Raw genomic sequence first — 25,366 nt, forward strand, 5'->3', positions numbered from 1 at the left:
TGTAAATTAACTGTCAATTTTTAAAAAATGACATGAAAAAGAACTTGATTGTAAATTAACTGTCAATTTAAAAGAAAAATGACATGAAAAAGAACTCGACATGACATGACGAGATCACAGACAGCACAAATTTGATACATCCAAGACAATTTTTTTGAGGAGGGAGTATTTGTGAAGCCCTTAAAGACCCATGAAACTTAACAGAGACAACTGGGGAACATTTCAGTTGGGGAAGCTGGCTTCAGCTGAGCTAAGACAGGAAGCTTTAGTCAAAAGGCTGCTAGAGTTACTCCTCATCTGACTTAAATGTAGAGGGTGGGTGGGATACATTGACCAGGAAGATAGATTGGAACATATTGGGTGGAGGGCTTCAGTGGGAAATTGATGCTTTTGTGTTAATTTGGTGTGTGTGATCAGTTCATGAACAGGCGGGGGAAGGACAGTGCTAACACAGTGCCTTAGAAAGGTTTCATGATGCGCCTGTATATTATTTATGTTCAGAGTTCTCTTCCCCATTAAATAGTTGGGGTTTGTGTGGATCTGAGGTGAGGACCACAATGCCCACCTGTAACAGCTTGGATTTCCTTGCTTTTTAAAACTGTGCTCATCTGGGAAGGGTGTGGTTTGAAGGCTGTATTTATTTGGTGGGTGAGAAATTTCCAGGCTCTATAATCCGACCCCCAGGATTGACTGACAGCTTCAGCCACTCATGTAACTAAGATGCTTCCCATTCCTCACCTGGGAGGGGAGTAGGCTTGCTTTTTCTCCAGGGGAAATTTCTTTCTGCCTGTTTCTCAAAATGAAAAACCTAACAAGTGGCAACAACTGCCTCAATGTTGAACAGCCCAGGAGAGAAGTGACTGATGTGAGACAAAGAACCTTTGTCTCTTGTTTAATTGGTTGTTGTTTACTTCTTGTTCAAGGTCAGGAAACTTACACTGCTGCTTCAGTCAGTAACTGTGCTTTTGAAAACCGTTCAGAAGCAGGATAAACTCCTGTCCACTTTTTTATTTATTTATTAACTGCTTTTGAGAATTGGATGTAGCGAAACAGCAAATAAAGATTGAGAGGTCTTGCGTCTTAATTTTTTTTAATTAGTAAGATGTGAGGACAGGAACATTAGGGAGACTCAGTCACTGTAAGGCCAGGAATGATATTTTATTAGTGTGATCAATTTTTGGTAAACCCTTCTGGAATTTTTTTACTTCTTAAAGTTGATGAAAAGTTATCAGCCTTCTTAATATTTGTTTGCTTTTAAAGTTGAATTAGGGTAAAGGTATAGCCCATGAAAAAAGTGAAAGTGTTAGTGGCTCTGTCTTGTTGGACTCTTTGTGACCCCATGGACTGTAACCCACCAGGCTCCTCTGTCCATGGGACTCTCCAGGCAAGAATACTGGAGTGGGTTGCCATTCCCTTCTTCAGGCGATCTTCCCGACCCAGGTGTCAAACCTGGGTCTCCTGCATTGCAGATGGATTCTTCACCGTCTGAGCCACCAGGGAAGCCCATATCCCGTGGTCATAAGACAAATATACCTAATATAGTGAATCATCTCTATAACGCTAGTGTCTCTCTCTCAGTCCACAATGTTTGCTTATCAAAATGAAGAGTTATGTAATGGCTTTATACAAGAATCAACTTAACATTTCTTGGGATGCCGGATACTAATCCTCCATAATATGGACTGTGTAACAAGTCCCTCCACTGCAGACCTGCAATGTACATAATAAAGTTGACAATATTTCATCGAGGAAGCAAATCAGAAGCCATTAAAAACAATAAAAAAAAAATAGAACTTCATTGTCATTAGTTTTAGAATGTTACACCACTCAGTTTCAGAAACAACCTACCGGTGTTGTGCTGGGGTAAGTCTTCAGAGAATACAAAGTTTTTTAAAATTAATTTATTTATTTTTGGCTGCACTGGGTCTTCATTGCTGCTCGCAGGCTTCAGGAGTTGCAGCTCTTGGGCTCTAGAGCCCAGGCTCAGTAGCTGTGGCACACGGGCTTAGTTGCCCAGCAACATGTGGGATATTCCTGGACCAGGGATCAAACCTGTGTCCCCTGCATTGACAGGCATATTCTTAGCCACTGGACCACCAGGGACGTCCCTGGAATATGAAGTTAAAAACACATTTATTAGGTTACTAAAGTAAGACGTTAAGACACATTCAGATCCCACGTCTGGTTGTTCTGTGTGCTGGGGACTCACAGCGCCAGGCCCAGGGTTCACCACCGTGTTGCATCCCAAGCAGATTGGAACCAAAGAAAGCCTGCATTTGTTGGGTCAAAGCTGGGACTGGATTTGCTCTGGTGCATCCCAGAGCTTGTGGTTTTTCAGTCTATGGAAAAGTGAAAGTGAAGTCGCTCAGTCATGTCCGACTCTTTGCGACCACATAGGCTGTAGCCTACCAGGCTCCTCCATCCATGGGGTTTTCCAGGCAAGAGTACTGGAGTGGGTTGCCATTTCCTTCTCCAGGGGATCTTCCCAACCCAGGGATCGAACCCTGGTCTCCCGCATTGCAAGCAGACTCTTTACCGTGTGAGCCACCAGTCTATGGAGGATTCTTAATAAATACTTTTGATTGATGAAAATAGTAATGTTTACTTTCACCTCGTCTCTAATACATTGTGATCCTACCAAGTGGTTAGTTTTTAGACTTCGAATAAATTAAGCATCTCCTTAAAAAAGGGAGAAAAGGACTCATTCTGGAAATAAATTGTAGCCTGTGTTCAGAAGCACCTGCTTGAATTATCAAGTTGCATTTGTTATGAAAGCAAAAGCAGTCACCACTACATGTGTTGTCCCAGGCAGGCTCATTCCATGGGACGGGGCTCGGTGAGTGTCTGTCGTGTGTCTGCTCTTCTCAGGCACCTGTCCATGGCAGGTGGTACCCACGGAGGAGGACGGAGAGGCAGGAGAAGTTGCAACCACCCGTGGGTCAAAGAACATTTAAATTCTGTCGTTTCTCTGAGGCTGAGATGCAATGAAATGTGTTATCAGTCTTTCATTGTCTGTGTTAACAGTTACCAAAGATGGATTTGCTCAGAATTTGCTATTAGATTTTCCAAAAGGTTTCCTCTGTTCACTCGTTATTTCCATATTTAGATATTTGACTGAACTCAAAGTGCAGTGAATCAGTTTCTGCTTTACATTGTCACGGCCCTTAGAATTGTGATTTTTTTTTTTTTATCACCCGCATTTACATCATGTCAGTACCTGACAGGTTGTTTCTAAGGCCCCTGCCTCAGTGTTAATATTTTTAGATACTGTCTCCATGTGCCCAGAAGACCCAGAATTTCTGGAAATGCTGCAATATAGGGCACATTTTTCTGCCTAGATTTCACTGTAATCTTTTCCTTAGAGAAGTTTCCAGCTCACTCCTTTGAGAATAGTATCCTATGGAAATATGCCTCCAATTTTATAAAATATCAGTTGGAAAATATGGTTTGAATCAAGTTTGATTCACATACAAGTTTTCAGGAATGCAAAGCACTTTGAACTTTGTGTGATTTAAGCAAATATTAAAACTAGTTTGAACAAGTCTTTTAGCCTTACTCACTTCCAGTTTCCTCATCCACAAAATGGAATAATATTACTCATCACACCCACCCCATCGGATTTCTGCATTCAGGTGCTGTATGAATTGAAGGATAGCTGTGGGAATCTTCCGTATATCAAATAAGAGGACTTGATTCCTGCAAGGCTGCTAAGAAACCATTTGAAATTCTATGTGTATAATCATCAGTACTTCTTTGAAGGTAGAATAATAGAATTCTTTTTAAAAATTATTAATGTTTTTAAGATTATGTTTTTATGGTTCTTGTTTTAGATTATAAAAATAGCATAGCTTCCTTAAAGAAACTGATAATCTGTTGATTCACATCTGTGAAGCCTGATCCAAAAATTAAGGCAAAATAAAATACCTGGTTAACAAAAGTTACTGTTGAGAAGTAAATTTAAGTTTGAGCTTCCTGTCAGCCAAGGCAAAGAGGAGAATGTGATGCATTTTCTACTGTTTGTTCCCTTTTGATCACTGTGTTTATTTTCTGTTTATTTTATCTTGCCTAATTCCTCTTTGGCACAGTGTACATATGTAAATCACAGTGAGTTATGATAGTCATCAATTTATGAGTGTATGGTCAGATAAAACATAGCACTTCTTAGAGAATAGTTTTCTCCCCTCATAGCAATTTTTAAAAAATAGATCCATGTTAAGTGATATTACGTGACGGTGGATGACAGCAGAGTGACGTAAGAGTTGGTTCTGCGCCAGCCCACGTCCTTGTCCAGCTTGTTCTGCCCCCTCGGGGGTCTTCTCTCCAAGAGACTCCAAGGCCTGGAGAGGGTCTCACCTTAGCGGGAGGACTGGATTTCCCCACCACCCCCAACTTGGTTTCTGGTCTAGGTAGTGCTTAATCAGTGTGTGTGTGTTTGTATGTGTGTGTCTCTGTGTGTGTGACTTGTCCCATCAGAGGAGAGAGAATGCCTTCTGCCTGCAGTCCTGGCTGGTCCCAGACAGATTCTCACACACACCTGCCTCGGTGTGGCAGGCTGCGTTCCCACCCCCTCTCCCTGGGCCCTTCTCAGGGCTCCTTGGTTTCAAATCTAGGACATCTCAGATCCGTGAGTTCTCAAACACTGAAAAACATTAGAACTTCAAGGGTCCACAGACAATTAACTCCTATTTTTGTTCATTAAATAAGCACAGATTGAGCATCCCCTTACTATGTGACTATTTCCAAGTCCCACTGTCATACTTCTTACTGTCTGTCTGCAATATTTTTGGAATTATAGAAAGCTAGGTGGCTCATAGGTTAAAGCATCTGCCTGCAATGCAGGAGACCTGGGTTCGATCCCTGGGTCGAGAAGATCCCCTGGAGGAGGAAATGGCAACCACTCCAGTATTCTTGCCTGGAGAATCCCATGGACAGAGGAGCCTGGTGGGCTATATAGTCCACAGGGTCGCAAAGAGTCAGACACAACTAAGCGACTTCACTTTCACTTTCAGGTAGTATTCAGGGTAATCTTATTCATTAGCACATAGATGCATTTTTCTTTTTTTGTTGTAAAAGGCCTTTCCTGTCCTGTGTCCCTGTCTGCCAGCACTTCTGTTGCCCTTTATGTAGACATTTAGCTACCAAAGCTTGCCTTTACCCATAATTGATTTTTGTGGAGGGCTTAGCATGCTCTGTTATCCATCACTTGTTTTATTGAGGCATTATGAAATCTTATTTTTTCAGATTGTAAGGGGAAAAGTTCTATTTTTTGTTTTGTTTTGTAGAATTAAATTACCTGAAGCTAAATGTATTTAGTCCTGTCTCCAGAATGCAAATTTTTCTCTTGCATCCATCTCTTTTTGTCCATTTTAAATGCTTCTGTGTCAGTCTGGCTTTTACAATACCTTTTTTCTAAGCTTTATTAAGCTGTAAATCACATAGCATACAATGACTCCTTTAGAGCATATAGTTCAGTCGTTTTTCACATATTCACAGATCTGTGCAACCCTCACCCCCGATACTTAAAGCATTTCATTAGCTTGAAAAGAAGTCCTCTGACCTGTCAGCTGCAGCCCCTCTGTCTCTTCAGCCCTGAGCAGCCACCGCTGTTCTTCCTGCCCCGGTAGATTTCCTGTCCGGGACATTTCACATGAATGGAATCATGGAACATGTGGCCTTTTATATGTCTGGCTTCGTGTTCTCAAGGCTCATCCATGTTGTAGCAGGTAGCGCTTCATGTTTATGGCTGATAATATTCCATTTCATGGATATGAAGCACGTTTTCATCTGCTCGTCAGCTGATGGACATTTGGGTTGCTGCCACTTTCAAGTTCCCTTCCAGCAGCTTCTCCCCTGGTTTCCCTGCTTCTCTGCCCCCATTTCCACCTTATTCCATGAAGGACCTCTAGAATCCATTCTGTACCTGATTTTTTCTTTTACTTTGTAAAAAAATTTTTTAAGTGTCTTCAAAGATATACAGCCAAATAGAAATTTCTCATGTGGTATGTATGTGATTATTTCCTTCTTTTAGTGCCATCTGATTTCCCCCCTTTTTTCTTAGCTGTCTCTTCTTCCCACCCCCCATAATAGTGCCCCCCACTCCATAACAGCCTGGCATGTCTCCTCCTATCCTTTTCTGCACATCGTGTATCTAGATGTATATATTCACACACACGTGCATACGTAGAGCAGGTGTCATGTTTGATGGGACCACTGTTTGTTTTATAGTAATGAGATTCTCATACATACTTCTCTGCATCTTGTTTTCCTCACCTTACAAAAGGCTTGAGAGTTAACTGGGGTACTTAAAAATACACTTAGTATTTATTTCTATGTGACGTGGAAGTCGCTCAGTCATGTCTGACTCTTTGCAACCCCATGGACTATACAGTCCATGGAATTCTCCAGGCCAGAATACTGGAGTGGGTAGCCTTTCCCTTCTCCAGGGGATCTTCCCAACGCAGGGGTCGAACCCAGGTCTCCTGTACTGCAGGCGGATTCTTTACCAGCTGAGCCAACAGGGAAGCCCATTTATATGTTATTTAATCATTTTATTATACTATTTGTATCTAATATTTATTGCTTATTTAATTTGTTAATTTTTTTTTAATTTATTTTTACCACACCACTTGGCTTGTGGGATCACAGCTCCCGATCAGGGATTGAACCCATGCCCTCATCAGTGAGAGCACAGAGTCCTAACCTCTGGATCTCCAGGAAAGTCCCTACTGGGGCATTTTTAATTTGGGCTTATTTTTTAATGGGCACATAACATTTCGTAATGGGCATGATATCAGTGTATACCCGGCCATCCCTCTGGTCTGGTTTCCAGTTTTGCCACTACCAATGGAGGAGGGAGGGGAGGTCCGTCTGCAGCCCAGGTCTGACCCCGGCGGGTGGCCCCTGATTCTGGAAGCAGTGTGAGTTGCCATTTCCTACTCCAGGGGAAATTCTGGACCCAGGGGTCCACTGTCAGTGCAGGTTCCCTCTCTGCCTTTTTGGTGTGAGCTGAGCTCTCTGTGTAGAATGTCCCGTACCCCCAGCACTGAGTTGTAGATGCGAGAGTCCAGACTCTGACTTGTGGGATCTTAATTCAAATTCACCTGCCACCTGTACCATCTCGGTACTTTTCTTTCTTCCATATTCCCAAGGAACACGATTTTAATTTTCAATGTGTTTTTAAATTCACTTTTTTCTTCTTTTCTTTTCTTTTTTTTGGAGGCTAATTACTTCACAACATTTCAGTGGGTTTTGTCATACATTGATATGAATCAGCCATAGATTTACACGTATTCCCCATCCCGATCCCCCCTCCCACCTCCCTCTCCACCCGATTCCTCTGGGTCTTCCCAGTGCACCAGGCCCAAGCACTTGTCTCATGCATCCAACCTGGGCTGGTGATCTTTTTCACCATAGATAGTATACATGCTGTTCTTTAGAAACATCCCACCCTCACCTTCTCCCACAGAGTTCAAAAGTCTGTTCTGTATTTCTGTGTCTCTTTTTCTGTTTGGCATATAGGGTTATCGTTACCATCTTTCTAAATTCCATGTATATGTGTTAGTATGCTGTAATGTTCTTTATCTTTCTGGCTTACTTCACTCTGTATAATGGGCTCCAGTTTCATCCATCTCATTAGAACTGGTTCAAATGAATTCTTTTTAACGGCTGAGTAATATTCCATGGTGTATATGTACCACAGCTTCCTTATCCATTCATCTGCTGATGGGCATCTGGGTTGCTTCCATGTCCTGGCTATTATAAACAGTGCTGCGATGAACATTGGGGTGCACGTGTCTCTTTCAGATCAAATTCACTTTTAATTGAAGGACAGTTGCTTTACAATATTGTGTTGGTTTCTGCCATGTATCAACATGAATCAGCCATAGGTATATGTATGCCCCCTCTCTCTCAAACCTCCCACCCCTTCCCACCCTTCTAGGTTGTCACAGAGCACCAGATTTGACATCGCTGTGTCATGCAACAAATTTCCACTGACTGTCTAATTTTGCATATGGTAATGTGTATGTTCCAGTGCTACTGTCCCAATTTATCCCATCCTCTCCTTCCCCCACTGTGTCCAAAAGTCTGTTCTCTATGTCTGCATCTCCGTTGCTGCCCTGCAAATAGGTTCATCAGTACCATCTTTCTTTTTTTTTTTTAAAGTACCATCTTTCTAGATTCCATATATATGTGTTAATGTATGATATTTGTCTTTCTCTTTCTAACTTATTTCACTTTGTATAATAGGCATTTACCTTTTTAGAACTGTCACGTGCCTTGCCTTTTATGGCTGAGTAGTATTCCATGGTGTATATGTATCACAACTTCTTTATCCATTCATCTGTCAGATGGACAGATGTAGTTTGATATTAGGCTATCTACTGTATAAGCAGTAATGTCTGGCATACCTGTTACCCTCCTCAATTCCAGGGTCGTTGGAGACAGAATCAGCCTGTGAGGCTATGCAAATGAAGGGCAGAAGGTATAAGGGATTCTCTGTACTTTCCTCTCAATTCTGCTGTGAACCTAAAACTGCTCTTAAAAAAAAAAATAACTGTGGAGACAGCAAAAATATGAGTAGTTGCCAGGGGTTGGGGAGAGGTAGAGGTGAATAGATGAAGCACAGGATTTCTTTGGCAGCAAAATCACTGTGTGTGAGGCTCTGATGATGGACACATGTCATTACACACTCATCAAAACTCACAGAATGTAAACACTGAAGAGTGAACCCTGATGTCAGATGTGGGCTCAGGGTGATTAGGATATATCCTGTGGGTTCATCAGTTATAATGAATGCACTACTCTGGTGAGGGTTGTTGGTTTAAAACAAAAAAAGAACCTAGCACCTATCTTTATGTTCTCTTCCAAGCATGGATCACAAAACCTTGACGCATAGTAGGTGTTTATTCATTTAATATTTGGTAAATGGATCTCCTGGGACTTTAATTACCCTAGTTCCTGGCTGTTATTTCCCAAATCCTCCTTAACTATTGGCCAGCAAAACTTCCCAGTTAGGACGCTGCAGGCAGTCTTGGAAGGGGGGGCCCTCCAGTTCTGGACAACTAGTTGCTGGTGTGGACTGGAGGCCATGAGGGAAGTTTTAAAAGGACACATGCCTTTAAGCTATGACTTGTCCCCCCGTCCCCACCTCCTCCAGCTGTGTCATCTTTGAACCAGAAAGAAAAGGAAGTTAAAACTCAAAAGAGACCCACCAATGGAAATACAGGTCTACTCCCCTCGTGATGGCCCTGTGGGTTGCCCAGGGTGACAATCTGCCCAGAGATCCGCCTTCCCCTGGTTAAATTTCTATGAAGGGGCAGAAGCACAGTCACAATAGGAGCCTGGAAAGAGTGGCCACTCCTGGTGGCTGCCTCCCACCCTCCCCTCCCTGGGCTCTATGAAACCCTACAACCACACCACACTAATTAGCCCGAGAATGGAAGGGGTTGTCATGGCGACCGAGCACTTTTTAAAGCACAGGAATGGTGTTCATTATTGTTCAGTGTCTTTAGCTGTGGCGAAAAGGTCAGTGTGGCAGTTGTTTTCCATATGAATTTTGGCCTGAGAGCGAAACTGAATGTGGAATGTTCCTCGGAGGGACTGGAAGATGGTAAGTGCGGCCAGACTTTATGGATAGAGGGGTGTCCGTTTAGTAGTATTTTTTAGAGTTTTAATAACTAGTACCAAACTAAGGAATTGTATGGACTTTGTTAAATAGAGATCGGAAGAAAAGGAGCAAGGGAAAAACAGTATGGGTCAGGAATGGTGAAAGTTTAGAGAGTTTTTTCTTAAATTGGACAAGTCTCGAAGCATCAAATGATTAAACATGAAATTTGTAGATTTCTCTGACTATGAATTTAATACTTAACTAAGCCTGATGTCTTATTCAGTGTTTGTTTTATATTAGCTCTCTGGTGGTCATTGTGGATTCAGATTATATCCCAAATAAATCTAAGAAATTTTAACCACATACCTTCAGAACTGTTGCACCTCTCCATTTTTTTAATCCAAAGATTAAGTAGAGGAGTAACCAAGGCTAATTTTTTCATGCTTTTATTCTGTTCTTTCTTGTCTAAGAATATTTGAAATAATTAAGACTAGAAAGCAGTGAGCCACAATTCTTTGGGTGGTTGCCCTAGTTTATTGGCTAGATTCGGGTAGAATACTGCCAAGTAGAGACAGTTTGACTACAGTGTTTTAGGAGAAATTAAATATGAGAGAAGTCATTCTGCTGCATGGGACAGCAACTTTTCCATCAAATGCTGCAAAGATTTGCAGAGCATTCTTCAGATTTACGTTTTGCTAATTTGGAAAGCAAAGAGGATAATGTGCCTTTCAGCCTGATTTTGTGCTGTTTTTTTAAAGCTCACAAATTTAAGCCACTTTATGTCTTTGCACTTTTTGACATCTCTGGGCCTTATGGCACTATTTTTCGGTCATCTTATACACAGTTCTGTAAGATAACAAAATACAAGTTAATTAAAGGAAATGGGGTGTCTGGATTAAAAAACAAATCACTGCTCAAAAAGCTGTGAATGGGAAATGGCCTACTTTTGGGCTTTTCCCTGAAAGACCATTGTCCTGTCAGCAGTGCCAGTTTTTTTGGCAACTGAGCAGATCTGAGAACACAGTTCAGAATGTTAAGTCTTGGTTTCATTTCCTCTGTCTTTCATTTGTATGTTCTGGGATTAATATATTTAGTGATCATAGTATGGATCACGATAAACAGGGTGTTTGACTAGAAGTTGAGAATTTTTGTTTCTTTTCTCCACTTGCAATCTCTCCTTTTCCTCTCCAGGCCCTAACTCCTCCCCCCAGTCCTCTCTGGGTCACTTCACAGCATTCTTCAGCTAAAAAATGCCTGGAAATTGAAGTATTAAAAACAAAATGATAAATGTCTGACACTGTAGCTTCTCTGGAAAACATAGAATTAAAAATGGCAGTCTGGTTATGATAGTCGTAAAATAATCAGAAATTTGAACCTGGATATTAATATCAAGGAATTATTGATATCTTTTAAATATAATAGTATTGTGATGAAAAGTGATCAAATGGTTGGTTGCTTAGACATGTTCGACTGTTTGCAACCCCATGGACTGTGGCCCTCCAGGCTCCTCTGTTCAGGGAATTTTCCAGGCAAGAATGCTGGAGTGGGTAGCCATTTCCTTCTCCAGAGGATCTTCCTGACCCAGGGATTGAACCCTGGTCTCTGCACTGCAGGCAGATTCTTTCCCATCTGAGCTACAGGGAAGACTCAAAATAGGGTTTTAGTTCTATTTAAAAATGATACTGATGGGGGGACTTCCCTGGTGGTCCAGTTGTTAGGACTCCATGATTCCACTGCAGGGGCACGGGTTTGATCCTTGTTTGGGGAACTAAGATCCTGCATGCCTCACGGTGTAGTAAAAAAAAAAAAAAATGATATATGTTTACAAATGAGAGGGTGTGCTATCTGGGACTTGATTCCCAAAAAATCCAGGAACAAAGAGTAGGTGGGCTAAGGATGGGGCAGGGTTGATAGTGCTGGCTATTATGACAAGTCCGTAGGTACACGGGATGAGTTCATTTTCTCTTCTATGTATTTTTGTAGGCCCAAAGTGTATGTGAGTACAACCATGGTGTGGGTGGTCTTGTTAATAACCTCATCTTCTCACCTCTTGGCACATTTTAGATGCCGGACCAGTTTGACCAGGCAGTCGTGGTCAACCAGCTGCGGTACTCGGGGATGCTGGAGACGGTCAGGATCCGGAAAGCTGGCTATGCCGTCCGGAGACCCTTCCAGGACTTTTACAAAAGGCAAGATGGAGCTGCAGAGACCCTCCTTCTTTTCAGAGAGACTGGGGAAAGGGTTGTAGCCCGAGGTGACGCTGGGCATTCTCACGTTGCAGGTATGAGGTGCTGATGAGGAACGTGGCGTTGCCTGAGGACATCAGGGGCAAGTGCACGGCCCTGTTGCAGCTCTATGACGCCTCCAACAGTGAGTGGCAACTGGGGAAGACGAAGGTAAGATTTCAGAGAGCAAATGGCTGGCCCGGCAACCCCCGGAGAGATGTTTGAGTTCAGTGTCCTGTGATGACTGCTAACCAATTGTTTTTCAGCGTTAGGAAGATGGTATCATGGTATCACGCTGGCCAACACTCTTTGTCCTTCCACCATTAACCTTTTATTTGAAGTCCTTGACTCTTTGGGGACTCTGTTCTTGGGGAGCCATTGAAGCATCAGGTCCTATGTATGTTTTCATTCATTCAGTCAGCAGATGTTGGCTGATAGGCAGCTCAGTGCCAGCGAAGAGCTGGGTAGCCTCCAGCATCTAAGAAGTGAGGCCCCAGACCCTCTAACTTTGCGTTGTCATAATGCTGTGCATTTGCTGTGCACCACGGGAGCTGTGTGGGAGAACAGCAAGTTGTCTGAAATCGTGTAGGTTGCCCAAAGTCCAGTCCTGAAAGCCAAGGTGAAATCTATTCTTTACACGTGCAGGTATGAGGCCTTTACTCCTTAGCTAAGTGGTGAGCAGTCTGGCCTCAGTTGCAAAAATTAGCCATAAAGTTAGCAGCATGACCTTTATTCCCAGTATCAGAAATGGCCAATACCCGCATTTGATCTTCCAGCCTTGTCTCCCCTCCCACCCCCAATGTCTTATCACACAGGAGAGGCAGAAATACAGGCAACTGGGGCTTGGCCTTTGAGTGTATGGATGTCCTCCGAGCTAGAGATATTCCTCCAACCTTATCCTCTGACCCTGCAAGCAGCAGCGTAGGGTCAGAGAAGTATTTTAAAGTTGCTGCTCAGATTATGTTTTTAACCTAGGAGTTTCTTTGTATTAAAAAAAGAGAGGAAGAAGAGGGAAAGAGAGACAGGTATCTTACAGTTTGACTATCTTCGTCTTAGAGCTGCTCTGATAAAATACCATAACAATGGCTTAAACACACACATTTATTTCGCACTGTTCTGGAGGCTGGAATTCTGTGATCAGGGTGCCTACATGGTCAGGTTCTAGCAAAGGGCTCCTTCTTTATTTACAGTCAGCTGCCTTCTTATTATGTCCTCAGATGGTGGAGAGTGACTTCTGGTCTGTCTTCCTTCTTTCCATCATGGGACCTCACCCTCCTAAATGAAATTACTTCCTAAAGGCCTGATTTTCAAATACCATCACACTGACAGACAGGGCTGCAGCATATGAACTGGGGGCAAAGGGGTGCTAGACATTCAATCTGTTAACACTGATGTGAAATTAATGACAAGTATTTAGGCATCAGTTCGAGGTGACTTAGTATACGCGCATCCAGTAGAGATAGCATGCAGAGGTATTGTGTTAGTTACCTATTGCTGTGTAACAGTCAGCCATAAACTTAGCAGCTTTCACAGCACATGTCAGTGATCTCATAGAATCTGTGGGTCAGGGGTCCAGGCATAGCGTAGCTGGTCCTTTCTCTGGGTCTCAGCCTGTCAGCCAGGGCTGCATTCCCTTCCCGAGCCTGTGGTCCTCTTCCCACCTCATGTGGCTCTAGAATTGAGTTCTTTGTGGTTGTAGGACTATTGTTCAGTCACTCAGTTGTGTCCGATTCTTTGCGACCCCATGGACTGTAGCCCACCAGGCTTCCCTGTCCTTTACTATCTCTCGGAGCTTGCTCAAACTTATGTGCATTGAGTCAGTGATGCCATCTGACCATCTCACCCTCTGTCATCCCCTTCTCCTCCTGCCCTCAGTCTTTCCCAGGCCTCTCTTTTCCTGCAGGCTGCTTACCCTGAAATTGCTCTCAGCTTCTAGAATTTCCCACCGTTTCTTACCCCATGTAGTGCACGTACACTGTACTACACAGCGCGCATAGTAGGAGCTCAGTCAGTGTCGGCTAAGTGCCGAAAACACACACACACTGTCAGGGAATGACACAAGATTGTTAAATGCGCAGTCGCTCAGGAAATCACCCACTGGTGTTCTCACCCTGGGCCCACCCACTTCTTCAGGGCCAGCAGAAGCAGCGTGCTGCAGTTTTGTTGATTTTGGTTTGTTGAGGCCAGACAGCTCATTTCCCAATGGGTCACAAAGTCTTATATAATGTAATATACTCACAAGAGTGATACCCCTTCACCTCTGCCATGTCCTAGAAGAAAGTCACAGGTTCCACCCGCCCTGGACAGATTAAGCAGGGGCGTAACTCATTGGGGCGTTTGGTGATCCTTGGGTGTGTGTCCTTGCAGGTTCGTTAGGTCTCTCTGCCGGGACCTCTCCCCTCTCCTTCAAGTCTGCTTGGATGCAGACTGATGAGAATCCTTTTTTTTATTTTCTTTTTTAAATTGAAGTATAGTTGATTTACAGTGTTGTGTTAATTCTGCTGTATAGCCAAGTTGCTCAGTTATATGCATATATACGTGCTTCTCTGTATTCTTTTCCATTATGGTTTATCACAGGATATTCATTGAATGTAGTTCCCTGTGCTATACAGTGGGACCTTGTTGTTTATCCGTCCTATAATAGTTTGCATCTGTTAATCCCAAACTCCCAATCCACCCCTCTCCCACCCTGCTCCCCCTTGGCAACCCCCAGTCTATTCTCTATGTCTGTGAGTCTGTTTCTGTTTTGTAGATCTGTTGATCTGTGACATATTTTAGATTCCACATGTAAGTAGTATCACATGGTATTTGTCTTTCTCTGGGAATCCTTTCTGACGTTCTTCATCTCACCCTGCATCAAAACTCACCCCTAAATTGGATTAAGCCCCCTCCTCTGTCATGGCTTCCCTCATAGCTCAGCTGGTAAAGAATCTGCCTGCAGTGCGGGAGACCCGGCTTCAATTCCTGGGTCAGGAAGATTCCCTGGGATCTTACATTTTCTATAATATATTACATTCTCTATATTATACCTTCCTCCTATCTCACTTCCTTGTATGGTGGAATAATATCCAAGATCATTGACTTAGCGAGCCAATAGCAGTCACTTTTCTGAGCACCTAGCACTGAAAAACCAATCCAATTTCATTTACAAATGGAAGTCAGGCCCCAGCACAGCTTAGAACTGGGTGTTGCACAGGGATATAGAGACAGAAAAGCATTGCCCTGGTTTACTTATTTGCTGGGAGATGTCACCCCATTATTATTGTTGTTCAGTTGCTCAGTCATGTCCGACTCTTTGAGACCCCACAGACTGCAGCACTCCAGGCTTCCCTGTCCTTCACTATCTCCCAGAGTTTACTCAAACTCATGTCCATTGAGTTGATGATGCCATCCAACCATGTCATCCCCTGCCCTCAATCTTCCCCAGCATCAGGTTTTTTTTCAATACAACTAATAAATTATAGTGTGATCTCTTTAAGGAATGAGGACATAGCTCCAGGAGAGAGCTCACTGTGAATTGAAACGATCAGAAAAGTATTCAAGAAAAGGAAGTCTTTAAAGGGGAGTTAAATTTTAACTGGTGACACATTGGCAGTAGAATGGAAGCTTATCATTTCATGTAAATATTAGGAAGTAAATGTAAACATGAGAGCATTTGAATTTTATCCGCTAAATAGCTTTGACCTTGACCAACTTTAGACTTAATTATGTGCTAGCAGTCTTTTTGTCTGTGCTGCTGCCAGAGGTCTTTGCATTTAAGCCCATAAACCACTAAGGAACATCCAGATCTTCTGGATAAAAAGTTTCTGTTGACACTTACACGATGGAGGGTACTGTGGGCAGCGCTGTAGTCAGAAAATTAAACATGGCACCAGGTCTGAATTCACAGGCTTAAAAACACATCTAGTTGTTGGAAGGCAAGGATTCATCTCTGCTGGGGAAGCACCCCTAAAGAAGACAGGAGGCTGGCTGAGCCCCTGGAGCAGCCCGAGCAGGAGATGTGATGTGTGTCCCTGCTGAGAAGCTGAGTTTAGGGGGGCAGAGGTGGAGAGCTGCTCCCCTTTTTCTGGCTTCGACTTTTCCCTCTGCCCTGTGACTCCAGCAAGTTTCACTTTTCTAGTCACCTGGACTACACTTTCAGACCTTACTTCTTTTGTGGCAATAAAGTCTGCAAGAGGTGTTCTAAAAAGACATGTTTCCTAGGATAATCCATAGGCTCTTAAGCTATCTAAAGAAAGGATTTTTTTTAAAAAAAAGAGCCACAGGAAAATGTTCATGTTGGGTTGTGAGTCAAGTTTGGCCGAGCAGCCCCCTGAGTGGGTGTTGACCTTTCCTAAGCCGTTTGATGATTCCCGACAAGGACCTCCACTCACAGCAGCTGGATCCTGCTGACTTTATCTTGGCTGTGTCCTGGGAACATGGTGACGTGGCAAAAGACACCCTGGGCTGGAAGAACTGGCATCAATTCCCATGTGTCACTGCGTAAATTCAGGGTAAATGTTCTTAGTGAAGCCAAGTCAGGTCTCTCAAGCATTTTACTCCATTTTTCATCATGGAAAGAGGATCTAGATAAAGATGTGGATGTAAGTCTAATGGGCAGAGCAGAGAGCTCTCTTTGATGGGCATGTAACTAAAACAGGTATTTCTCTGATTTTGATCCAATCAAGAGAGTCTTCAGACTTCTGATTCGGTGTGAAACACTTTCCCTTCATGTTGTTGTTCAGTCACTAAGTCATATCCGACTCTCTTAACCCCATGGACTGCCACATTCCAGACCTCCCTGTTCCTCACCATCTCCCAGAGTTTTCCCAAGTTCATGCCCGTGGTCAGTGATGCTACCATCTCATCCTCTGCTGCCTTTTTCTCCTCCTGCCTTCAGTCTTTCCCGGCATCAGAGTCTTTTTCGGCATCAGAGTCTTTTCCAGTGAGTTGGCTCTTTGCATTAGGTGGCCAAAGTATTGGAGCTTCAGCTTCAGAATCAGTCCTTCCAATGAGTATTAGGATTGATTTCCTTTAGGATTGACTGCTTTGCTCTCCTTGCAGTTCAAGGGACTCTCGGGAGTCTTCTCCGGCACCACAGTTGAAAAGCATCAATTCTTTGGTGATCAGCCTTCTTTATGATCCAACCATCACATTCCTGGGGTTCCCTGATAGCTCATTTGGTAAAGAATCTGCCTGCAATGCAGGAGACTCTAGTTCTGTTCCTGGATCGGTAAGATCCACTAGAGGAGGGATAGGCTACCCACTCCAGTATTCTGACCTGGAGAATTCCATGGACTGTGTAGTCCATGGGGTTGCCAACAGTCAGACACGACTGAGTGACTCTCTCTTTCTTTCTTTCTCACATCCTACTTGACTGCGGGAGGCACCAGAGCTTTGACTATATGGACGTTTGTCAGCAAGGTGATGTCTTTGCTTTTTTTTTTTTAATGTCTTTGTTTTTTAATACGCTGTCTAGGTTTGTCATAGTTTTCCTTCTAAGAAGCAAGCATCTTTTTCCTTCATAAACCTTCCTGTTTGTTCATGTGATAAATATATGGCTCCTTGGAATTAACACTTTTGTTTTATTATGTCACCACCACCATCATCACTCATCATCAAGATTTAACTTTAGTAATTCCATGGGGGTCCAGCAGTTATAGCTTCACCTCCACTGTAAGGGGTGCAGGTTTGATGCCTGGTCGGGGAACTAAGATCTGGAATGCCATGCCACTTAGCTCAGCCAAAAGAAAAAAAAGTAAATGGAGAATGTTTAAAAAAAAATTTTCTTTTAAACACTGACCAGAGCAAAAGCATTTGAGTAAGCTCCTTAAAGTAGAACAGTCATCTCACAGAGAAGTTTAAATATTTCTTTGAAGTCCAGTCTTGGTGAAAACTGCTGCTGACCCATGGTTTTGGTAGAGATTCATATTTCTGGAAACTTTTTATCATTATCAAACAAACACACTTTACGCTTGTGGCTTCTACTTTTTACTTTTTTCTTTTTTTTAACTAAACTTGCAGTCTCTTTATGCATCAGTGGAGCATATTACTTGCAATTGTAGGAAGAGCATTGTATGAAAAGACTTTTTAGGAGAGGTGTTGTGGGAGAGTTTTACAAATGTGCAGAAATCCACAGCAGGAGTAGGTAAGGTTTCTGTGAGTCACATGGTGGTAGAATTCTTTATTTGCTTTTTTGCTTAAATGTCTTGGAAGAAATAGAGCAGAGAGTCTGGAAAAAATGTGCCATCAGGGGACATGATGCATCGTCATAGGCCAGAATGAGTCAAAGGAGCATAAATCAAGAAATCATGGATGAGGGGGTGTGTCGTTTAACCCCAGATCAGTATTTGGCATTAGTTTTTTTAGGTAATAATTCAAAACTTCTTAGGTGTGCATCCCATTGAAAACTACAAAATGAAAAGCTCGCATGATTGAAAAGTGAAAGTGTTAGTGGCTCAGTCCTATCCAACTCTTTGTGACCCCACGGACTGCAGCCCGCCAGGCTCCTTTGCCCATGGGATTCTCCAGGCAAGAATACTGGAGTGGGTAGCCATTCCCTTCTCCAGGGGATCTTCCCAATTTAGGGATGGAACCTGGGTCTTCTGCATTGTCAGTGGACTCTTCACTGTCTGAGCCAGCATGGAAGCCCTGCCATGATTGAGGGGAGGGTCTTTTATTTTCATACCTTTTCAAATATTAGGGATTCTGATACAAATGCCAGTTACCAGACACACTTGTTTTATGTAAATAACAAGCTTAGTATTGAAGTGCCCATAGCCAGAAACAGGCCAGCAGATAGCTACCATCTGTTTAGTCCTGATTCTGATTGTCTTATGGTGGCTGAACTGAGATGTAGCATCAGTGATTCAGAGCTCATTTCAAACAGTTTACAGAATTACACTCTTAAAGGACAATTTTTTATGTGCATTATTTTTGAGGCCAAGATGCTGGATTGTAATCACTTGACAGCATAAAGAGAGACTTCCCACGTGATGACAAATAACGTCTTACAAATGTTGTGGTTATTTTCCCCCTCCGTTTCTTTCTTTCATCAGGGAGTCTTTTCGTATCTCTTGTTACTTAGTGTAGACTAGTGCTGGTCCCTGAACTACAATGAGGTAAGTGTTTATAAACTTTGGTGGCAATTTCACAGTCATCTTATGCCTGTTGAACTAATAATAACCAAAAAAGTAGGACTTCTATGTTAAATATCCTTTTGTTTGTTTGTTTGTTTTCTTTCTGGTAATATATTTTTGACTACACTTTACCAAAGTCTGAGTCCATGACAGATGGGATATTAAAAAAAAAAAAAAGAATCCTTTCCCCACTAGGAATTTGAGATTCCCTGTGCTGGGCAGCATTGCTCTTTGTGTTTGGAGCAAAAATCGGAGAGAGGAAAAAAGCCTTACCCCCCACCCTCCGCCCCCCCAAAGAGATCTCTGACTCAGAGAGGCCTTCCCTGTACCAGCCACATTCTGCGGTTCTGACGTGTCGCTCCCTCCTGGGCAGGTCTTCCTTCGTGAGTCCTTGGAGCAGAAACTGGAGAAGCGACGGGAAGAGGAGGTGATGCGGGCGGCCATGGTCATCCGGGCCCATGTGTTGGGCTACTTGGCGAGGTAAGACGTGTGCAGAGGGGCGGGGATGTGTCTAGTATGTTTCACCCCGTGGTGCTGGCTATTATATGCTTTCATTTAAAATAGACCCAGATGGTTTCTTATCAGGACCAGGCTAAGGAGAGGGCCAGGGCAGTGCTCCTAATTGGGGATGCCAGTTAGCTTGACCTGGGCAGGAAGTGGGAACGGGGGCTCGTGATTTCTCAGAGCAGTGGCATCACTGGGGTGGACCAGGCGAGATATTTAAATAGTTTCCCTAGTTCCTCGGGGCCATATCCTGAAGCCACAGGCAGCTCGCCTGTTTACTTTGGTGTCAACCCATGGGGTCCACAGCAGCCCCCTCTCCCGGGTTTGCCCAATGAGGCAGGTACTGTCTGGTGCATCCGTGGACCAGTGGGCCTGCTCATCATTTCATCATCATACATTAGATTTTCTCAAACACAAAGCCATCCTGCTGTGGTGAATCCTTTTCCTTTTCGCTCCTAAGAACAGCAGAATGTATCACATCCCTTGGTTCTGTTTACAGCCTCACTTCCTGCCAGGACTTTGCAAAGTCAGTTATTAGGAGCGATGTGTTTATTTAGCCTACGTGATGATAGGCTTCTTGCTTGAGTTCTGTTATTATTCTTTGGTTTTTCTTCTGTTTTGCCCACAAGGGCCTGCTCGTTGGCTCCCTGTAATGAGTCCCAGTAATGAGTGGATCAGCCCCAAATGAGGTCCTGCTCTCTTGTCGTGTAACATTAACATAAACTCCTGTGAAGAGCTCGTGGCCTCATTCCGTCCTCAGCGATGCTGTTGTGCTGTTTTCGTTCTCATTTTTCAGAAAGCAATACAAGAAGGTCCTTGACTGTGTCGTGATCATACAGAAGAACTACAGGGCCTTCCTCCTGAGGAGGAGATTTTTGCACCTGAAAAAAGCAGCTGTGGTTTTCCAGAAGCAACTCCGAGGTCAGATTGCCAGAAGAATTTACAGACAGCTGCTGGCGGAGAAACGGGCGGAGGAGGAAAAGAGGAAACGGGAAGAGGAAGAAAAGAGGAAACGGGAGGAGGAGGAAAGGTATGGACTTTTCTTATTTGCATGAAACAGACAGGACACCTTTGGAGTTTTTATGCTCTGGATCCAGGCTTGAGGCTGTAATTCCCAGAGCATGCTGCTGAACCTGCTGTTGAAAACAGTACCTCTTGGTGGGTCAGATAAAATTCCTTGGCACCACTGAAGACCCAGTTTCGTGTGTATTTTTATTCATGCAAAGAATAGCTGTCTGTATTGCCAAAGGAAGACACCCCATTCATCCTTCATGCCTTTTAAGTCATCTTTAGCAAATCTTTTGTTAAAAAGTTCACTCTTGGCTCCTAGTAATGGTAGATGCCATTCTTATAGCCGTTAACTGTGAGTTTAGCTTGATTTAAGGGTTTGGGAGGGATCGTTCACTTAATTATTGCTAGGGTTTTTTTTAAGATTTATTTATTGCTGAGCTGGTTCTTCATTGCCACCTTCAGGCTTTCTCAAGTTGCGGCAAGCAGGGTTACTCTTCAGTGCGTGGGCTTCTGACTTCTCTTATTGTGGGGCACAGCTCTAGGCTCGCAGGCTTTAGTAGTTATGGCGCACAGGCTTAGTTGCTCTGCGCCATGTGGAATCTTCCTGGACCGGGGATTGAACCCAAGTCCCCTGCATTGGCAGGCAGATTCTTAACCACTAGACCACCATGGAAGCCCAGTTAGTGCTTGTTTTGAGATGTCTATGTGAATAGAGTTGACACAGATGCAACCATGTGGAAAACGGGGAGATGGGATCACAGTAATCTATGTTCCTCTGGAAACCATTTGAATATTTGTTTTATGTGGATTTCTATTGACTTTTTAAGCCTGCTACTAAAGCATGCCCCTCAACTGCTGAGCAAGCATTTGTAGCTTGTGCATCGGCAGAATGCGCCGGAAGCTTAGTGTTGTGACTGTTTTTTAAAAAATAATCTTGGGAAAAAAACCTTGGCTTTCTGAAAAGTGGTTCTCAGAAATCCTTCATTGCTTTCATTTATTTTCACTGTCTTTTTCTTGACTAATTTTAGAGAAAGAGAGAGAGAACGAAGAGAAGCAGAGCTCCGCGCCCAACAGGTGAAAAACGCCATGACAACGTGGCATTTTGTCTGTTACCTTCCCACTGCTGACACTTTGGGAGAAGGAAATGGCAACCCACTCCAGTATTCTTGCCTGGAGAGAATCCCATGGACAGAGGAGCCTGTCAGGCTACGGTCCATGGGGTTACAAAGAGTCAAACTCAACTGAGTGACTAACACTTTCACTGGCACTTTGCCTCAGGGATTAGAAACTAAAATAATGATATAGGGAGAAGGATTCAAAACTAAAATAAAGACACAGGAAGAAGGATTTTAGAGGAGATGTTTTTGTTGTCATTTCTAACCCATTACCTTTGGGTAAAAATGTGTGAATGTCTAAGATTTTTGTGCAAATCGCAAAAGCATGCTAGCTCTAAACCGGTAGCACCACTGTACTAATTTGCTCAGTCTGCTATAATATATAGTGCCACAGCCCGGGGGGGAATTAAACAAAAGAAATCGACTGTGTCATAGTTCTGGAGGCTACAAACCCAAGATCAAGGAGTCTGCAAGGGTTGGTTTCTTCTGAAGCTTCTCTCTGTGGGTTCATGGTGTGTCCTTTACATGGTCTTACACCCGTGTGCATGCTTCCCTGGCGTTCCTGTGTGTGTGTGTGTCCCCTCTTATAAGGACATCAGTCAGATTGGCTTAGAGCCCTACCTCGGGGCCTCACTGTAACTTTATCACTTCCTTAAGGTCCTGTCCCCATATCCAGGCATATTCCAAGGGTCCTGGGGGTTAGACTACAGAGGATGAGATGGTTGGATGGCATCACTGATTCAATGGACATGAGTTTGGGTAAACTCCGGGAGTTGGTGATAGACAGGGAAGCCTGGTGTGCTGCAGTCCATGGGGTCGCAAAAAAGAGTTGGAAGCGACTGAGCGACTAAACTGGACTGAACCGGGGGTTAGAGCTTCACATGGCAATTTGGGGGGAGGGAAGGGTGCAGTTCAGCCCACTGCGGGCCGTATCTCATCACGCTGGGAGGGCCGCTGCCCCCATCTCTGCAGGGTCACTTCCTGACCTCTTCCTTCCTCTGGGATCCAGGAGGAAGCAGCCCGGAAGCAGCGGGAACTGGAAGCCTTGCAGCAGGAGAGTCAGAGGGCGGCAGAGCTGAGCCGGGAGCTGGAGAAGCAGAAGGAGAACAAGCAGGTGGAGGAGATCCTGCGGCTGGAGAAGGAGATCGAGGACCTGCAGCGCATGAAGGAGCGGCAGGAGCTGTCCCTGACCGAGGCGTCCCTGCAGAAGCTGCAGCAGCTGCGGGACGAGGAGCTGCGGCGGCTGGAGGACGAGGCCTGCCGCGCCGCGCAGGAGTTCCTGGAGTCGCTCAACTTCGACGAGATCGACGAGTGCGTCCGCAACATCGAGCGCTCGCTGCTGGTGGGGGGCGGCTGCGCGGGCGAGCCGGGCGCCGGGGCGGAGAAACCCAGCTTCAACTTCAGCCAGCCCTACCCGGAGGAGGAGGAGGAGGTGGACGAGGGCTTCGAGGCCGATGACGATGCGTTCAAGGACTCGCCCAACCCCAGCGAGCACGGCCATTCGGACCAGCGCACCAGTGGCATCCGGACCAGCGACGAGTCCTCGGAGGAGGACCCCTACATGAACGACACGGTGGTGCCCACCAGCCCCAGCGCCGACAGCACCGTGCTGCTGGCCCCCTCGGAGCACGACTCCTCCGCGGGCGAGCCCACCTACTGCCTGCCCCAGACCCCGGGCGCCCTGCCCGCCCCGGAGGGCGACTATGATTACGATCAGGACGACTACGAGGACGGGGCCATGACCTCCGGCAGCAGCGTGACCTTCTCCAACTCCTGCAGCAGCCAGTGGTCCCCAGACTACCGATGCTCCGTGGGCACCTACAACAGCTCGGGGGCCTACCGGTTCAGCTCGGAGGGCGCCCAGTCCTCGGTGAGTACCCGCTGGCCTGGTGCCACCCACCTCCCGCCCCCCGCCGGCCCTCCTTGGGGTGGAAGTGGTCTGTCATCCACGTCCCTGCTGTACCCTCCCTGGAATAAAGACATCCCCCAACAGGATGGGCCAAAGGCAGGCTCTTAGAGCTGGTCTGAGACCGCTTTCTCTTGCCAGAAGCAATCGGATGAGAAAATGGAACTGTTGGTGCCTGTTGGAGCTTCAACACAAAACCCAGAGAACTGCATTTTGCCCAAAGTCTAAGAAAACTGGCATGCTCAGTGGAGAATTTGGCCAGTGTCTGTCCTGGCTTTGCAGGAGGTTGGGAAATAAGGCCCGCCCTAAGCTCTAATGAGGCTCACGGGGACCTTTCAGAGACGCTCCTGACAGTAGCTACAGGCTCCCGGCAGGATGTTGTGTATTGTTCTCATTGTAAGGGAGGAAACTGCAGGCTTCAGCAGGCCCTTTCTAGCTTCTGGATTTATTTGTAGTTTACTTTTTTTTCCTTTCTTTTCGTTGACCACGTGTTAAATACTCTCTGGACTTTTTCTAAGACTTGAAGATAGATTTAGCGCAGTAACCTAGAGGGGATTAACTCTTGAGTGGTTTGATTAAAATTATATGTTTAAGCAGTAGTGTTGTACTTCAAATACAGAGTCTTGGGATCAAACCATGTCATGTGTGCTACATCTCAAGTCCACCGACCACCCTACACCAGCAGTCAGTATTTCGTAATTCTGAATTCTTTTGATGACCACACTCCACTGTATTGTGACAAATCGGCCTATGGCTTCTTTGTCAGTTACTTTTATTTTCTCAGTGTTGATCTGTGCTGGGCGTTTGCGATGATTGTTTTCTGTCCTTTTGGCTCACTGCTGGCTCTCTCTCTCCCCCCTGGTTCAGTTTGAAGACAGTGAAGAGGACTTCGATTCTCGGTTTGATACGGACGACGAGCTTTCGTACCGGCGGGATTCTGTGTACAGCTGTGTCACGCTGCCTTACTTCCACAGTTTCCTCTACATGAAAGGTATGACCTGCAGCTGCCCTGGAGCCTGGGGGAGGGGCTGAGGCTGATGGAAGGGCGGCTGGGAAAACCGCCCCACATCCCCCTTCCCTGGTGTTAGGCCCTGACAGGTGGCTGGAGGGGACACTATGGTGGTATGACATTGGTGACCCGATCAGACTGCGTTAGGACGGAGGGTCTGCAGCCGCCGTCACCGTTTTCAGTTCATGTCTCTCTGTTGCCTCCATGTCTCCTGTGTGTGTCAGTCACTCAGTCGCATCTGACTCTCTATGACTCCATGGGCTGTAGCCCACCAGGCTCCTCTGTCCATGGGATTCTCCAGACAAGAATACTGGAGTGGGTTGCCATTTCCCTCCTACAGGGGATCTTCCCAACCCAGAGGCTGAACCGGGTCTCCTGCATTGCGGGCAGATTCCTTACCATCTGAGCCCCCAGGGCAGCCCTCCATGTCTCATATTTGTGCTCTCTTCCTCCCTCCCTCTCACCGTCCCAACATCTTTTCCTCTCTCTCTCTCTCTTTTACGCATGTACAGACACACTTGTGTGCTGCCGCTGTGGTTGGTGCGACCCACTACATTGATAAAGCTGCATTTGTCCCTCCCGCAGGAGTCTTAGAGACCCCAGAGGGATGTCTTACAGACAGAACAGCAAAGATCTGAGAGCGGGCTGCCCCTGGCTTGAACTGCCTGTGACACCTACTGTTGTCCCTTGCTCGTGATGAGAATTGTAATTGTATTTTCTCATTGCCATGGAACTTGGCATGTATCAAGCTGGACCTTAGTGCTTGGGGACCTTGAAGCACCCTCCTTCTGGAAAAGTGCTTAATCAGGACCTTGTCCCTGTGGCTTATTCCTGTTCTCGACCTTGACTTCCAAATCAGTGACAGGAATCG

General features: G+C 44.9%; 1 protein-coding gene across 4 annotated transcripts in view; it reads left to right on the forward strand.

Moving 5' to 3' along the window:
• MYO10 (myosin X) overlaps positions 1 to 25,366 on the forward strand; it is a 256,726-nt gene that overhangs the window by 202,375 nt on the left and 28,985 nt on the right. For all 4 annotated transcript variants that reach the window (XM_061129313.1, XM_061129312.1, XM_061129311.1 and 1 more), the window contains 7 exons: positions 11,672 to 11,796; positions 11,889 to 12,003; positions 19,324 to 19,430; positions 20,251 to 20,484; positions 21,494 to 21,539; positions 22,590 to 23,450; positions 24,354 to 24,477. In XM_061129313.1, the coding sequence (XP_060985296.1) occupies positions 11,672 to 11,796; positions 11,889 to 12,003; positions 19,324 to 19,430; positions 20,251 to 20,484; positions 21,494 to 21,539; positions 22,590 to 23,450; positions 24,354 to 24,477 (1,612 nt within the window). The remainder of the gene's footprint in view (positions 1 to 11,671; positions 11,797 to 11,888; positions 12,004 to 19,323; positions 19,431 to 20,250; positions 20,485 to 21,493; positions 21,540 to 22,589; positions 23,451 to 24,353; positions 24,478 to 25,366) is intronic.

The sequence above is a fragment of the Dama dama genome, chromosome 25 (assembly GCF_033118175.1).
Source record: "Dama dama isolate Ldn47 chromosome 25, ASM3311817v1, whole genome shotgun sequence".
Taxonomy (NCBI): Eukaryota; Metazoa; Chordata; class Mammalia; order Artiodactyla; family Cervidae; genus Dama; species Dama dama.